The sequence below is a fragment of the Nicotiana tabacum genome, chromosome 1 (assembly GCF_000715075.1).
Source record: "Nicotiana tabacum cultivar K326 chromosome 1, ASM71507v2, whole genome shotgun sequence".
NCBI lineage: Eukaryota > Viridiplantae > Streptophyta > Magnoliopsida > Solanales > Solanaceae > Nicotiana > Nicotiana tabacum.
This window is the reverse complement of record NC_134080.1, coordinates 218,519,838-218,533,298: the sequence shown is the minus strand read 5'-3', so window position 1 is coordinate 218,533,298 and position 13,461 is coordinate 218,519,838. Positions and strand designations below refer to the sequence as shown.

At 38.4% G+C, this 13,461-nt stretch overlaps 1 protein-coding gene across 1 annotated transcript; it reads right to left on the bottom strand.

Moving 5' to 3' along the window:
* Nucleotides 1-12,434: 12,434 nt before the first annotated feature.
* LOC142164805 (uncharacterized) lies at nt 12,435-13,064 on the bottom strand. The gene has a single exon (XM_075223495.1). The coding sequence runs from the start codon at nt 13,062-13,064 to the stop codon at nt 12,435-12,437; it is 630 nt and encodes a 209-aa protein (XP_075079596.1).
* Nucleotides 13,065-13,461: the final 397 nt, after the last annotated feature.

The following is a 13,461-nucleotide window of genomic DNA, read 5'->3' as shown; positions in this document are numbered from 1 at the left end:
TGTGGCTGAATTGGAAACTGAGAGGGATGGCCTTAGAACTGAGCTAGAAAAAGAAAAGGAGAAGAGTGATGGAATCCTTCAGAATATGCTGAACCTTCTCCAGACTCAACCCTCTAGTTCCTCCAAGCCTTAGGTCTCCTAGTACTTGTCTTCTGAACCTGTCTAGTAACCCTAGTGAACCCCAGTGACCCCGATTAGGGATTTTTCTGTTTTGCTCATGTTTTGAAAGTCTTTCTTTCTTTTTGTGGACTGTTAATGGCAAAATATCATGATCAATGACAACAACTATTTTCTCTTGTTCTATGATGATTCTGATCTTAATAGTTTAAATATGTTTGCTGATTATTGATAATTGCACCATGTTTTCACTTGCAGTTGCCCCAGTGGCCATGAGTACTTTTTAAAATCTGGGATTCACATTAAGTATGCAACTTTTCGATGATGCCAAAAGGGGAAGATATTGTGCTTTACCCATTATTCTGAATAAGTGATATTTATAACCTAATTAACCTGGTCCTTGATGAGAAGTAAATTTTCTAAGTCTAGTGTTGATGGTTATGCTGAGTTCTTACAGGTCTTTTAATCAATAAAAAGCACAGAGTTTGTCATCATCAAAAAGGGGGAATTTGTTGGCCCAAGAACAGGTGAAGTTTTGAAGAATGACAAATGAACTCAGTCATGGAGCAGGTCTATCATGTGAAGCACAATCATGATCAACCTATACATGTGAGATGCCCATGAAAGAGATAAGTTTCATTGATCAAGCAGCAATATCTCCTGATCTGATCGAAAAGGTTGCATATTGGATAAGGGGAGAAAGTCTCCTATCTGAAGAGAACACAATCCGGATAAAATATAATGTTGGAGTTTATGTTGTTCAAGGACTCAACTTCGATGAAAGATCAACAATTGAGGCTCAATCAAACTCTAATTACTAACTCATTAAATAACAGTGATTGTTCTCTTTTACAGGTATTGCACATACGCAGAAGTTAAACTAAATTGAAAGCAAAAGAGCAAGGCGATTTTGCAAGCAATTTATGTGAGATTTGAGTGTGCACTCCTGAAGCTACTTGAACTAGATAGAAGAACCAGTTCGATTGTATTTTTTCTTATTCTAGCTCAATTGTAGTAGGTGGTTTAAAGTTGTACCTTTCCATCTTTCATAGAAATAATTGTATTAGGTACTTTGAGAGTTCAAGTTATAGGCTAACTTGAAGTTGTCGCAACAGTTGAGGCTGTGTGCCACAACAGGATTAGAGTTAATCCTTAGGTTTACAAAAAGTTTTGTAAATGTTGTTTTGGCTTAGTGATTTTAGTGGAAGTTTGGGAAAATCCTACTGAGTAGTAGGTCATGGTTTTTTCACCTTTTGAGCGTGGTGTTTTCCACATAAAAATCTTTGTGTTCTTTATTTTATGTACTTTTTATTCCGCAAATAGTAGTAGTTAGAACACCTAGAAGAACCAGGTTCTTCTAGAGCAAAAGTTGGGTACCACACAAATCACCCCCCCTCTTGTGTGGTATTGACGTTTAGAACATCAACAAGCCCAACATACTGCACTAACTGAGACGATATGTCTACAAGCCTCTACTGATGGATGTACCATGATCAGAACAAGGCCCCGACCTACCCATAACCTATATTCATATATACACAAGATGTATACAAAACTTCTAGACCCGACAACTCCGAAGGACGTGGAGATTACTGATAAAGCCCGTCTGTCTATCTGAATCTGCACGCATAAAATGCAGCGTCCCCAGAAAAAGGAACGTCAGTATGAAATAATGTACTGAGTATGCAAGGCAATAATATAACCGAAAGCTGAAATTAAACTGATAATATAAGAGCTGGAAGTAACTGGGAGTCAAAGATAATCTGAAGATATGTTCAACTACTGATACTGACTCAACTCTCTCAATATAGTAAGTAAAATAGCTGTCTGGCCTTATAAGGCTCAGTATATGTATATATCTGCTCTGCCGTAGTAGGCTCGCTCATTGGCACTCGGCCATACTAGGCTCTGTATCTCGGCTTGCTCATAGGCGCTCAGCCACAATAGGCTCGGTATATAACTTACCATCTAATCATAGGTTGCCCGATAGAGGCCTGCCCATCGATTATAGCTCTATGATAATTAAAATATTGTAATACTATATATATAGACTCTCTGCTCTCTTAACTGGAAGAAGGAAATACTCAATTGAATATGAAGTCCCGATAAGAAGAATATTGTAACTTACAAAACTAGGAAAATATACGTAAATCCTAGGATATGAATTTTTCTTTATGCCTCGTTATCAAACTAGTGTAATTACGAGACATGCCAAAATGAAGGAAGGGCTTAGCCTTAACATACCTAGAATAGGAAAAAATCCGTATGATATTTTTGGAAAAGGTTGCACCGTACTCCTTTAGAACCGCAAAATTTTACGTTGCTAAGGTTCTAATAAATCTCGTTGGATTTGTTTAGTTAAAAGAATGCTTTGTTGAAAACTTATAAAAATTGCTAACGTTCTCACTTCTGATTGTACTGTTTTGAGAATGAAATGTTGTTTTGTTATTCAAAATCCTAGAAATGAATATATTAGGTTGAAATTAATATCCTAGAATGAAATGTGTCTTGAAATTAATGCATTAGTTTGCCACCTGACCATAAATGACCAAGAGTCATTTGTTTGGTTGGTGTCTTGCTGCCACATGGGGATGAGGAAGGGCTTTAATCTTATCCCATAACTAATTAATTAATTAGGTAATATTCTGTTACCCGGTAATTAACCAATTACCCACATAATTAAGAATTGTCTCAAATTATTTAAAATTATACTTATTTTTAATACACTTTATATATCATACTATCACGGTCATATGGTACCTTGTATGGTACTAATCCATAAATATGAGGTATTATCGCTCGGCCTGTATTTTATCCCAAATCGACAACCTTCAATGAAACTCATTTTCGTCTATTTGCTTTACCTTCTCTCCTTCACGAATTTACTCATCATGTGTTTGAAATAGCATAATGCTTATAATCTCAAGAAAATCTCATCTCCGAGTCTACGTCAATTAACTGAAGACGAAACTTTAACATATGAGAAACACGATATGTAACATCCTTCCCTTCTTAGAAACATTCGTCCTCGAATGTTTACTCTAAGAAACTTTGGGAGAATATTTCTAGAGTCTCCCCCATACACTAGACTAAAACTAACTCGTACGCAGCCAAAAAACATACTATACATGCCACACATGGCCGCTGCCTATAAATTGCAATATTTGGCTTTATGCAACTGTCCATTATAAATTATGAGAGTAAAAAAATAAGAGCTTACCTGGTGACCTACTAGCCTGAATAGAGCTATACTGAGGTATCCCATCTCGAGCTATATCTTCATTTTGAAATAGGTGGGGGTATTTAGACTTTATATCTTCCTCCGATTCCCACGTCATCTCTTCCATATTCTTGCTTCTCCATAAAACCTTCACATAACCTACCTCCTTATTTCGAAGCTTGCGGATTTGTCGGTCTAGGATGGCAACTGGAATTTTCTCGTATGACAAGTCCTCTGTAATCTGTACATCATTCGTGGGCACCACTTGGGTAGGATTACATTCCGTAACATAGATACGTGAAAAATCGGATGGACAGACTCCAATTCCTAGGGTAATTCTAACTCATAAGCTACTTGGTCCACTCTCCGAATGATCCTATAAGGCCCAATATACCGTGGGCTAAGCTTGCCTTTCTTGCCAAACCTCATCACACCCCTCATAGGTGGCACCTTTAAGAATACCCTGTAATTAACCCCGAGCTCTAAATCTCGTCGTTGCACTTCAGAATATGACTTCTGACGACTCTGAGATATCAACAGTCGCTCTCGAATAAGCTTTACTTTTTCTATGGCTTGCTGAACCAGGTCTGGCCTATGTAACCCAGATTCTCCAACATCAAACCACCCTTTAGGAGATCTGCACCTGCATCCATACAAAGCCTCGTACGGAGCCATCTGGATACTGGAACGGTAACTATTATTATATGCAAACTATATAAGAGGTAGATGTTCATACCAACTTCTTTTAAAATCCAACACACATGCTCGTAACATTTCCTCGAGTGTCTGAATTGTGTGCTCGACTTGTCAATCAGTTTGTGGATGAAAAGTTGTGCTGAGATTCACCTGAGTTCCTAGACCTCTCTGAAATGACCTCCAAAAATGTGTTATAAATTGGGCCCTACAGTCAGATATAATAGATACTGGTACTCCGTGTAGTCGCACTATCTCCTTAATATATAAGTTTGCATAATCTTCTATTGTATAAGTAGATCTGACCGGTAGGAAATGAGCTGATTTCGTGAGCTTATCAAATATTACCCATATGGAATCGAACTTACGATGAGAACGAGGTAAACCCATGATAAAGTCCATGTTTATCGCCTCCCATTTCCATATCGGGATCTCTATAGTCTGCGTTAGCCCTCCGGGCTTCTGGTGCTCTATCTTCACCAGCTGCCAACTAGGACACTGAGCGACATACTCAGCAATGTTCTTCTTCATATCGTTCCACCAATACACATCCTTAATGTCATGATACGTCTTCGTCTACCCAGGGTGAATGGAGTACCATGAATAATGTGCCTCTGACATAATCCTGTCTCGTAGCCCTGCTACATCTGGAACACACAAACGACCCCTATATTTGAGAACCCTATCTCCCTTGAGTTCTAACAACGGCTTCTTCTGCTGCGGGACTCGCTCTCTCAACTCGACCAACTCTAGGTCCTCGTAATGCCTCTCCTTTACTTCACCTATGAGAGATGATTTTGCAATACTTTGGAGTACAACTCCACCATCGCCAGAGTCTACTAACCGAATCCCCAAACAAGCCAATTGATGAATCTCTCTAGTTAATTGTCTTTTCTCGAATTCTACATGTACTAAGCTACCCATAGATAGGCGACTTAAGGCATCTGCTACAACATTAGAGCTTTCCCTGGATGATAGAGAATGTTAACATCGTAATCTTTCAATAACTCAAGCCATCGCCTCTGTCGCAAATTCAACTCTTTTTTCTTGAAGATATATTGCGGGCTTTTATGATCTGCAAATACATCAACATGAACACACAACAAATAATGTTGCCATATCTTAAGTGCATGGACAACCGTAGCTAATTCGCTGTCGTGGGTCAGATAATTCAGCTCGTGCTTCCTTAATTACCTTGAAACATACATAATTACTTTCCTATGTTGCATCAGGACATATCCTAACCTGACACCTGAGGCATCACAATACATGGCATAACTATCTGGACCCTCTGAAAGTGCTAGAACTGGCGTGAAGTCAATTTGTTCTTAAGCTCCTGGAAACTCTGCTTGCAAGCATCAGTCCACTAAAACTTAGCTCCCTTCTAAGTTAACTTACATGAGTATTCTAATTTTTGACAATTCATGAAATTCCCCCTTTTGAAGGCCCAAACTCCATCCTTCATCTATCACGATTACGCCCTTATTCCACTACCAGGGTAGCATTCCATCTCTTTTAAATGTTACTAGTCTTAGACTCCTTTGAGTTCATTCAGGCTATACTGAGCCTTCTATAACTTAGAGAAACCATCAGCTCTCTTATGAGCTTAACCCCAAGGACTTATCCATTCTCGTCACCTTTTCACTCATCTTTTCTTATCCTTCCTCATGTCTTCCTAAAACCTTGTCGCTCTACCATACTTTAGCTTAAGACCTACACATATCTATTTATACTTATTCACAACCTTCCTTCAACTTGTTTGCACCATAGATTTTCTTATGTTATTCTGGAACAACAAGCGAGACATCACATACCACTTTTGTCAAAAGTGCTAAAAGAAAAGAAAATTCCATTACAAGTTTCATGTAATAACCTGCCAAACGGAGAAAGTTACGAACCTCCGTCGTGGGTCTAGGTCAAGTCTTTACTACCTCAATCTTTTGTGTATTAACCCGAATACCTTCACCTGAAATAATATGCCCAAGGAAAGCTACAGAATTCAACCAAAATCACATTTAGAGAATTTTGCATACAACTTCTTTTCTTTCTTTTTTTGTAAAACTTTGAGCATTGTATGCAAATGATCCGCGTACTCAGTCTCTGAATGAGATTACACCAATATATCATCAAATAATGCTATCACGAATAGATCTAGAAAGGGTCTGAACACTTGTTTCATCAAGTCCATGAATACTGCTGGGGTACTAGTCAAACCGAATGACATAACAAGAAATTCGAAGTGCCCATATTTGGTCATGAATGCTATCTTCGGGATATATTTCTCCTTATCCCTTACCTGAGGGTACCCGGACCTCAAGTCTATCTTCGAGAAATACTTGGCACCTTGCAACTGACCAAATAAATCATCAATCCTCGGGAGGGGGTACTTATTATTGATTGTTACCTTATTCGACTGTCTATAGTTAATACGCATCCGCAAGGAACCATCTTTATTCCTCACAAATAACATAAGTGTTCCCCATAGTGATGTACTAGGTCTGATAAAGTCTTTTTCAAGCAAGTCCTTTAGTTGTTCCTTCAATGCTTGTTGCTCTGCGAGTGCCATTATGTAGGGAGAAATAGATATTGGTTGAGTAGCTGGTAGTAGGTCAATAGAAAACTTAATTTCTCGTTCTAGTGGAAGACCTGGAAGCTTATCGAAAAACATCGGGAACTCATTAACCATAGGGATAGATTGAACGGTTGGTGACTCTACTTTCACAGTCTTTACCCGAACTAAGTGATAATCATAACCTTTTCTGATCATCCTCTTTACCTCTCGGCGATGCCATATTACCTCTTGATGATTCAGTATTACCTTTCTACTTCAAAAACAAGCTCTCATGGAAATTAGAATCGAACCACTTTGATCTTCAATCAATTTTAGCATATCAAGAAGCCAACCAGTCCATACTCATTATAACATCAAATTCTACCCAACCAAGAATCACGTACCTCATCCTTATTTGTTATCAAACTTATCACGGGCCATTACAGGCACATCTATATATGTATATACGTAACAATATTAGGACTTAACTCGCAGAATTCATTAAAAAGGCTTATATGGATACATAAGGGCCGACAAGGCCGTAGACATGTCATACCCAAAACTAAATACAGGATACTGTCCGCAAAACCTCTAAGAAGACATAACCATAATATATACAAGTGGGGACGGGGCTCCCTACATCCTCATAAAACAACCTAACATATTCAGAATCGTAACTTGGTAATACTCCAAGAAGAGGTGGAACTCACCAACCAAAAGCTGACATCTGGAAGAAGTCTACAGTAGAGGGTCCTTGCCTCGTCCTATATGAGAGCCTCGATCAAACATACTTCGAAGCAGAATCTTCATATCCTTATCAGTTACCTTCCTCCTCTTGGCTCGACTACTATCCTCTTCCTTCGCATATCCCATAACATACACAGATGAACCTTGATTGACGTACTCTCAAGACTGTGGACTATCTAGAACCTCAGAAGAGCTGGTATCCACAAATACCCTGACATAGTTTTAAGCCTAAGGGGAACCCGGCTATGCCAATTCGTGCACCGCTCCCCTCATACCCTGATCAACGGTTGTGATAATGACACTAAGGGTCTTGGTAAGGTAGGAACTCCTCTCACCCCATCTGCTGCCGGAGTGGTTGAAACAGCTTGAACATATGACTCATATAGATCCTCGGATGGATCTTCCTCAATAGAACCCATGATCTCCGATGGGTCTGACTCCATAGTGTAACTTATATCTCTTTCTAACACTTTCATAGCCTTCTGACCCGTGCTAGTGGCTTGCGCCTGTCATCTAGTGGTAATAGGCATCACTAAAACATAAATAAGGTAAAGATTATGAGTGGATACTTATGACTCAGTTCTATTGCACAATCTGGATTAGAAAGAAAAGTAATCATCCTAAATAACCTGTAGCCTCCTATTTATAAGTGTGGTGCGCAACGCACCCATAAACAAGACTCTATAAGACACGGCTTGTAGACTCTCTACGAAAAAAATGCTCTGATACCACTTTTGTCACGCCTCGAACCTGGGGGGTGAGACCGACACCCGGTGCCTTATCTATCCTTGGATACCAACTTGCGACTAAAGGACTCTAAACATATAATGTCATACTTTGGTCATGGGCCACAATGCAAGACAATTTGCGAAGCAAAATATAAAACTGAATGGAAGCTTACGCTAACTAATGTCAATATAAAGCTGGGACGACAAGGCCATCATAACTACTACAGCTGACAAGCCAACAAAATATACATACATGGCCTACAAGCCTAACATACTGCACTAACTGACAAGATATGTCTACAAGCCTCTATTGATGGATGTACCGTGATCGGAACAATGCCCCAAACTACCCATAACCTATATGTATATATACACAAGATGTACACAAAAATTCTAGACCTGGCAACTCCGAATGACGTGGAGTTTACTGATAAAGCTGAACTCGGGCAATACCAACTGAGGAGGTCTATCCACCTGTTTGTCTGAACCTGCACGCATGAAATATAGCGTCCCCAAAAAAGGGATATCAGTACGAAATAATGTAGAGTATGCAAGGCAATAATATAATTGAAAGCTGAAACTGAACTAATAATATAAGAGCTGGAAGTAACTGGGAGTCAAAGATAATCTGAAGATATACTCACCTGCTGATACTGACTCAACTCTCTCAATATAGTAAGTAAAATAGTTGTCCGGCCTTATAAGGCTCAGTATATGTATATATCTGCTCTGTCGTAATAGGCTCGCTCATACGCGCTCGGCCATACTAGGCTCTGTATCTCGGCCATTCTAGGCTCGCTCATAGGCGCTCGGCTATAGTAGGCTCAGTATATAACTTACCATCTAATTAGAGGTTACCCAATAGGTGCATGCCTATCGATTATAGCTCGATGGTAATGAAAATACCATAATACTATATATATATATACTCTCCGCTCTCTTGACTGGAAGAACGAAATACTCAATTGAATATGAAGTCCCGATAAGGAGAATATTATAACTTACAAAACTAGGAAAATATACGTAAATTCCAGGATATGAATTTTTCTTTATGCCTCGTTATCAAACTCGTGTAATTACGAGATCATGCCAAAATGAAAGAAGGGCTTAGCCTTAACATACCTGAAGTGGGAAAACATCCGTATGATATCCTTAGAAAAGGTTGCACCATACCCCTTTAGAATTGCAAAATTTTACGTTGCTTGGTTGGTGTCTTGCTGCCACGTGGGGGTGGGGAGGGGCTTTAATCTTATCCCATAACCAATAAATTAATTAGGTAATATTTCATTACCTGGTAATTAACCAATTGCCCGCATAATTAAGAATTGTCTCGAATTACTTAAAATTTACTTATTTTTAATACATTATATACATCATACTATCACGGTCATATGGTACCTTGTATGGTACTAGTCCAAAAATATCGAGTATTATCGCTCGGCCCGTATTTTATCCCAAATCGACAATCTTCAACGAAACTCGTTTTCTGCTATTTGCTTACCTTCTCTCTTTCACGAATTTACTCATCTTGTATTTGAAATAGCATAATACTTATAATCTGAAGAAAATCTCATCCCTGTTACGTCAATTAACTGAATACGAAACTTTAATGTACGAGAAATGCAAGATGTAACAAGTGATTACAATAGCAGTTAACTATAGTTAAGTATTATCTTGTTGATTCAATCCTTCAACACTCCCCCTCAAGCGGATGACTAGTACACATTCTTCAATCCTAATTGATTCAACAGATGCTCATGTTGAGCTTTTCCAAGACTCTTAGTTAGTAGGTCTGCCAGTTGATCTTCAATATGTACATATTCAGTTTTCAACATTCCTTCACATAGTTTTTCCCTTACAAAGTGACAATTCATGTTAATATATTTTGTTCCTTCATGAAAGATTGGATTTGCAGCAATTTGAATTGCTTCCTTATTGTCACACACTAACTTTACAGGTAGACTAACTTTGATTCCTAGTTCTGCACATAAACATATCAACTAAGTGATCTCTGCTGCATAGGAAGCCATGCTCCTTAATTCTACTTCAGCTGAGCTTCTGGAGACAATGCTTTGCTTCTTATATTTTCAGGATACCGGGGCATTTCCAAACTTCACCAGATAACCAGTTATTGATCTTCTTATTTGCACACAAGCTCCCCAATCAGAATCACAGTAGGCAGTCAGATTCTTTGAGTCTTCTATAGGCATAAGCAATCCCAAACCAGGTGCCTGCTTTATATATCTCACTACTCTTGATGCTGCCTCAATATGAGAGATTCTAGGACAATGCATGAACTGCTTTATATAGCTACTAGGTGATTCTTGAACCTCTCAACTTCACTTGTAGCCTTGTATTTGATCCTGAACACCCACATACAACCAATAGGTATCTTCCTAGGAGGTAGGTCTACAACAGACCATGTATTGTTATCCTTCAAGGCATGTAATTCAAGCTCCATGGCTTCTATCCACCTAGGATTAAATGCAGCTTCCTTGAACAAAGATAGTTTTGAAGTGAGTAAGCTGAGATTGTTTATCTATAAGTAGGGGAGAGATGATTATAGTCCACATGTGCAGAGATAGGGAGTTTGCACTTGATACCTTTAGTCTTTAGGACATAGTCCTGTATCCAAATAGGAGGCTTGCTTGGTCTGGAAAATCTCCTACAACCTGTGGGAGGTTCATCACTGATTGCATTAGAAGCAGGAACGTCAACAGTAGTAGGCTCAAAGTTGTCTTCTGTATATGTTCTTCTAGTGAAGGAATGGCATCATATGTCTGCTGTAACTCAATGTCTGAGAAGTTGTCAATCTCTGAATTCAAGGATGATGATATTGGAGTAATTGGTGCTGTAGTATTCTCATGAACCACTAGGGAGAGTAAATCCAAAACAGGAAACACATGATTGACATATGACTTGACATATTTGAAAGGAAAAACATCTTCCTTGAATATTACATTTCTGTTCACTAGAAATGTTTATAAGTGTAATTCATACAGAAGATAGACCTTTTGTGTTGAAGAGTATCCCATAAGCACAGCAGGAACAACTCAGCCTTAGGTGAGAACTGTCTAATACTCTAGAAGTGGCGGCATAACACAGGAAACCAAAGACTCTCAAGTGAGATAGAGAAGGAGAATGCAAATAAAGCATCTCAAAGGGTGATTTGTAGTCAACCACTTTAGAAGGAAGTCTGTTCAGTATATACACAACAATAGTAACACACTCACCCCAAAACTTTAAGGGAGCAGAAGCTTGAAACATGAGTGCCCTTGCCATATTTAAAATAGTTCTATGTTTCCTTTTTACAACTCCATTCCGTTGGGGTGTATATAAACATGAACTTTCATGCATAATGCCAAGACTAGACAACAAACTTTTGAAATCAATACGAAAAAACTCACTTCTATTATCAGTTCTCAAAGTCTTAACTATTATGCAAAAAACATGTTGAACTTGAACAAAAAAATTCTTTAACACAACATAAGCTTCAGACTTAGTGGTTAACAGAAAAATCCAAGTATATTTACGATAGTCATCTTCTATAGTGACAAAGAACCTTCTTTCATCATGAGTAGGACATCTGTATGGCCCCCAAATGTCACAGTGAACTAATTGAAAAATGGACTTAGCTGCAGTATTACCAAGCTGAAAAGGAAGTTTGGTTTGCTTGACTAGCGGGCATACAGTACAGTGGTGACTGTCACTAGCAGTCAACTTATTTAACTTGTCTACTCTTCTTATTACATCTAAGGGAGCATGTCCCAATATCTTATACCACAAACAGCTTGAGCCTGCAAGAGGAGGAGCAGTAGCTATAGATGCACTTTTATTTGATATTTGAGCTAAAAACTATTCTGAGATACCTCATTTAAGCACAAAAATGCCATGTTACTCTCTACCAATCCCCTTCACCTAACCACTGTAAAGATCCTAAAAAAAATACAAAAGTCAGGAAAGAAGCCTACCATACATTTTAGTTCCTTGGTGAGTTATGAGACTGAGAGTAAATTGAACTTAAAGTTTGGAATGTATAATACATTAGAAATCTTTTGATTATCCAACACATATGCACTCCCTTCTGTGAAATTAACATTGCATTACCATTAGGGAGATGAACTATGTTTTTCTCTATTATAGGAAGTGACTTATGTGTTTGTAGTAACTCAAGTCTAGATGTCATGTGATTTGAGACTCCAGTGTCAATTATCCAGTCACTATTGACACACTTAGACACAAATGCATTCACATGATTTAGAATACCTACATCAGCTATTTTGATAGATGAGCTAGAACCTTCTGCATTTCTTTTGGAGAGCATTTGAACAATCTGCTGGTATTGCTCCTGAATGAAAAATGGTTGTGTATGTATCATTTATGGTGTCACAGGATTGGCTAAAATGAATCCCTTTTGATGATGAGACCCAAGGTTCAACTGATTTGCACAACTGATGTACTCTTCCTCTACTGCAAATTTTGGATTACTTGCAAAATTAGCATATAGTCCAGGTGCACTTCCTTTCTTCTTAGACTTGAAATCTGGTGGATAGTCTATCAGCTTGAAACAATTTTCTTTTGTATTCCCTTTGTAATGACAATATTCACACTGAACATTATTCTTTTTCTGTCTATAACCTCCACTTGTGGCATTTGTACCTTTATTGCCATACAGAGCAGTGCTCTCTAGATCTTCTGCAAGCTGTGTAACCTGAGCCATGCTTACCAGATTTCTTTGATTCTCTTGATCAACAAGTAGTGAATAGGCCTTGTTAATGGTAGGCACTGGAGTCATCGTCATAATTTGACTTTTTGACTGTGCATAGGAGTCATTCAAACCAGTAAGAAACTGCAATAGTCTTTGAGCCTCAAAGTGCTGAGAATATTGTTTTGACTCAAGACATAGACAACCTGGGCAAGGCATTAGAGCATCAAAAACATTCCATAAATCTCTCAGTTTTGAGAAGTAGTCTGCTATAATCATGGTTCCTTGAGTCAAATTATGCATTTCTCTATGAAGAAACAACACTCCAGAGCCATTCGCTTTGTCAAAATCTTTCTTTTAGATCTTCCCACACCTTGTGAGCACTAGATGCATATAATACACTACTCAGCAAACCAGGCCTAACAACATTCATTATCCATGACAAAATAATAGCATTAACCTTTTCCCACAAATCATGAAGCTCTGGTTCGAACTTTGATTTTGGAAACCTTCCATCAACAAAACCTAACTTACTTTTGCCTAACAAACCAATTCTCATAGCACGACTTCACAAGGCATAATTATCAGACACAGTCAATTGAATAGAGACTAGAGAACTACCTGGTGTGTCAGTTGGTTATAGGTATAGTGGGTGATTATGATCGATAGAGGGAAATGACGAACCAGTTGGAGCAGAGTT

What these genes read in the sequence shown, in the direction of transcription:
- LOC142164805 (XM_075223495.1), bottom strand. Translation starts at nt 13,064, where the DNA reads ATGCATAATTTGACTCAAGGAACCATGATTATAGCAGACTACTTCTCA.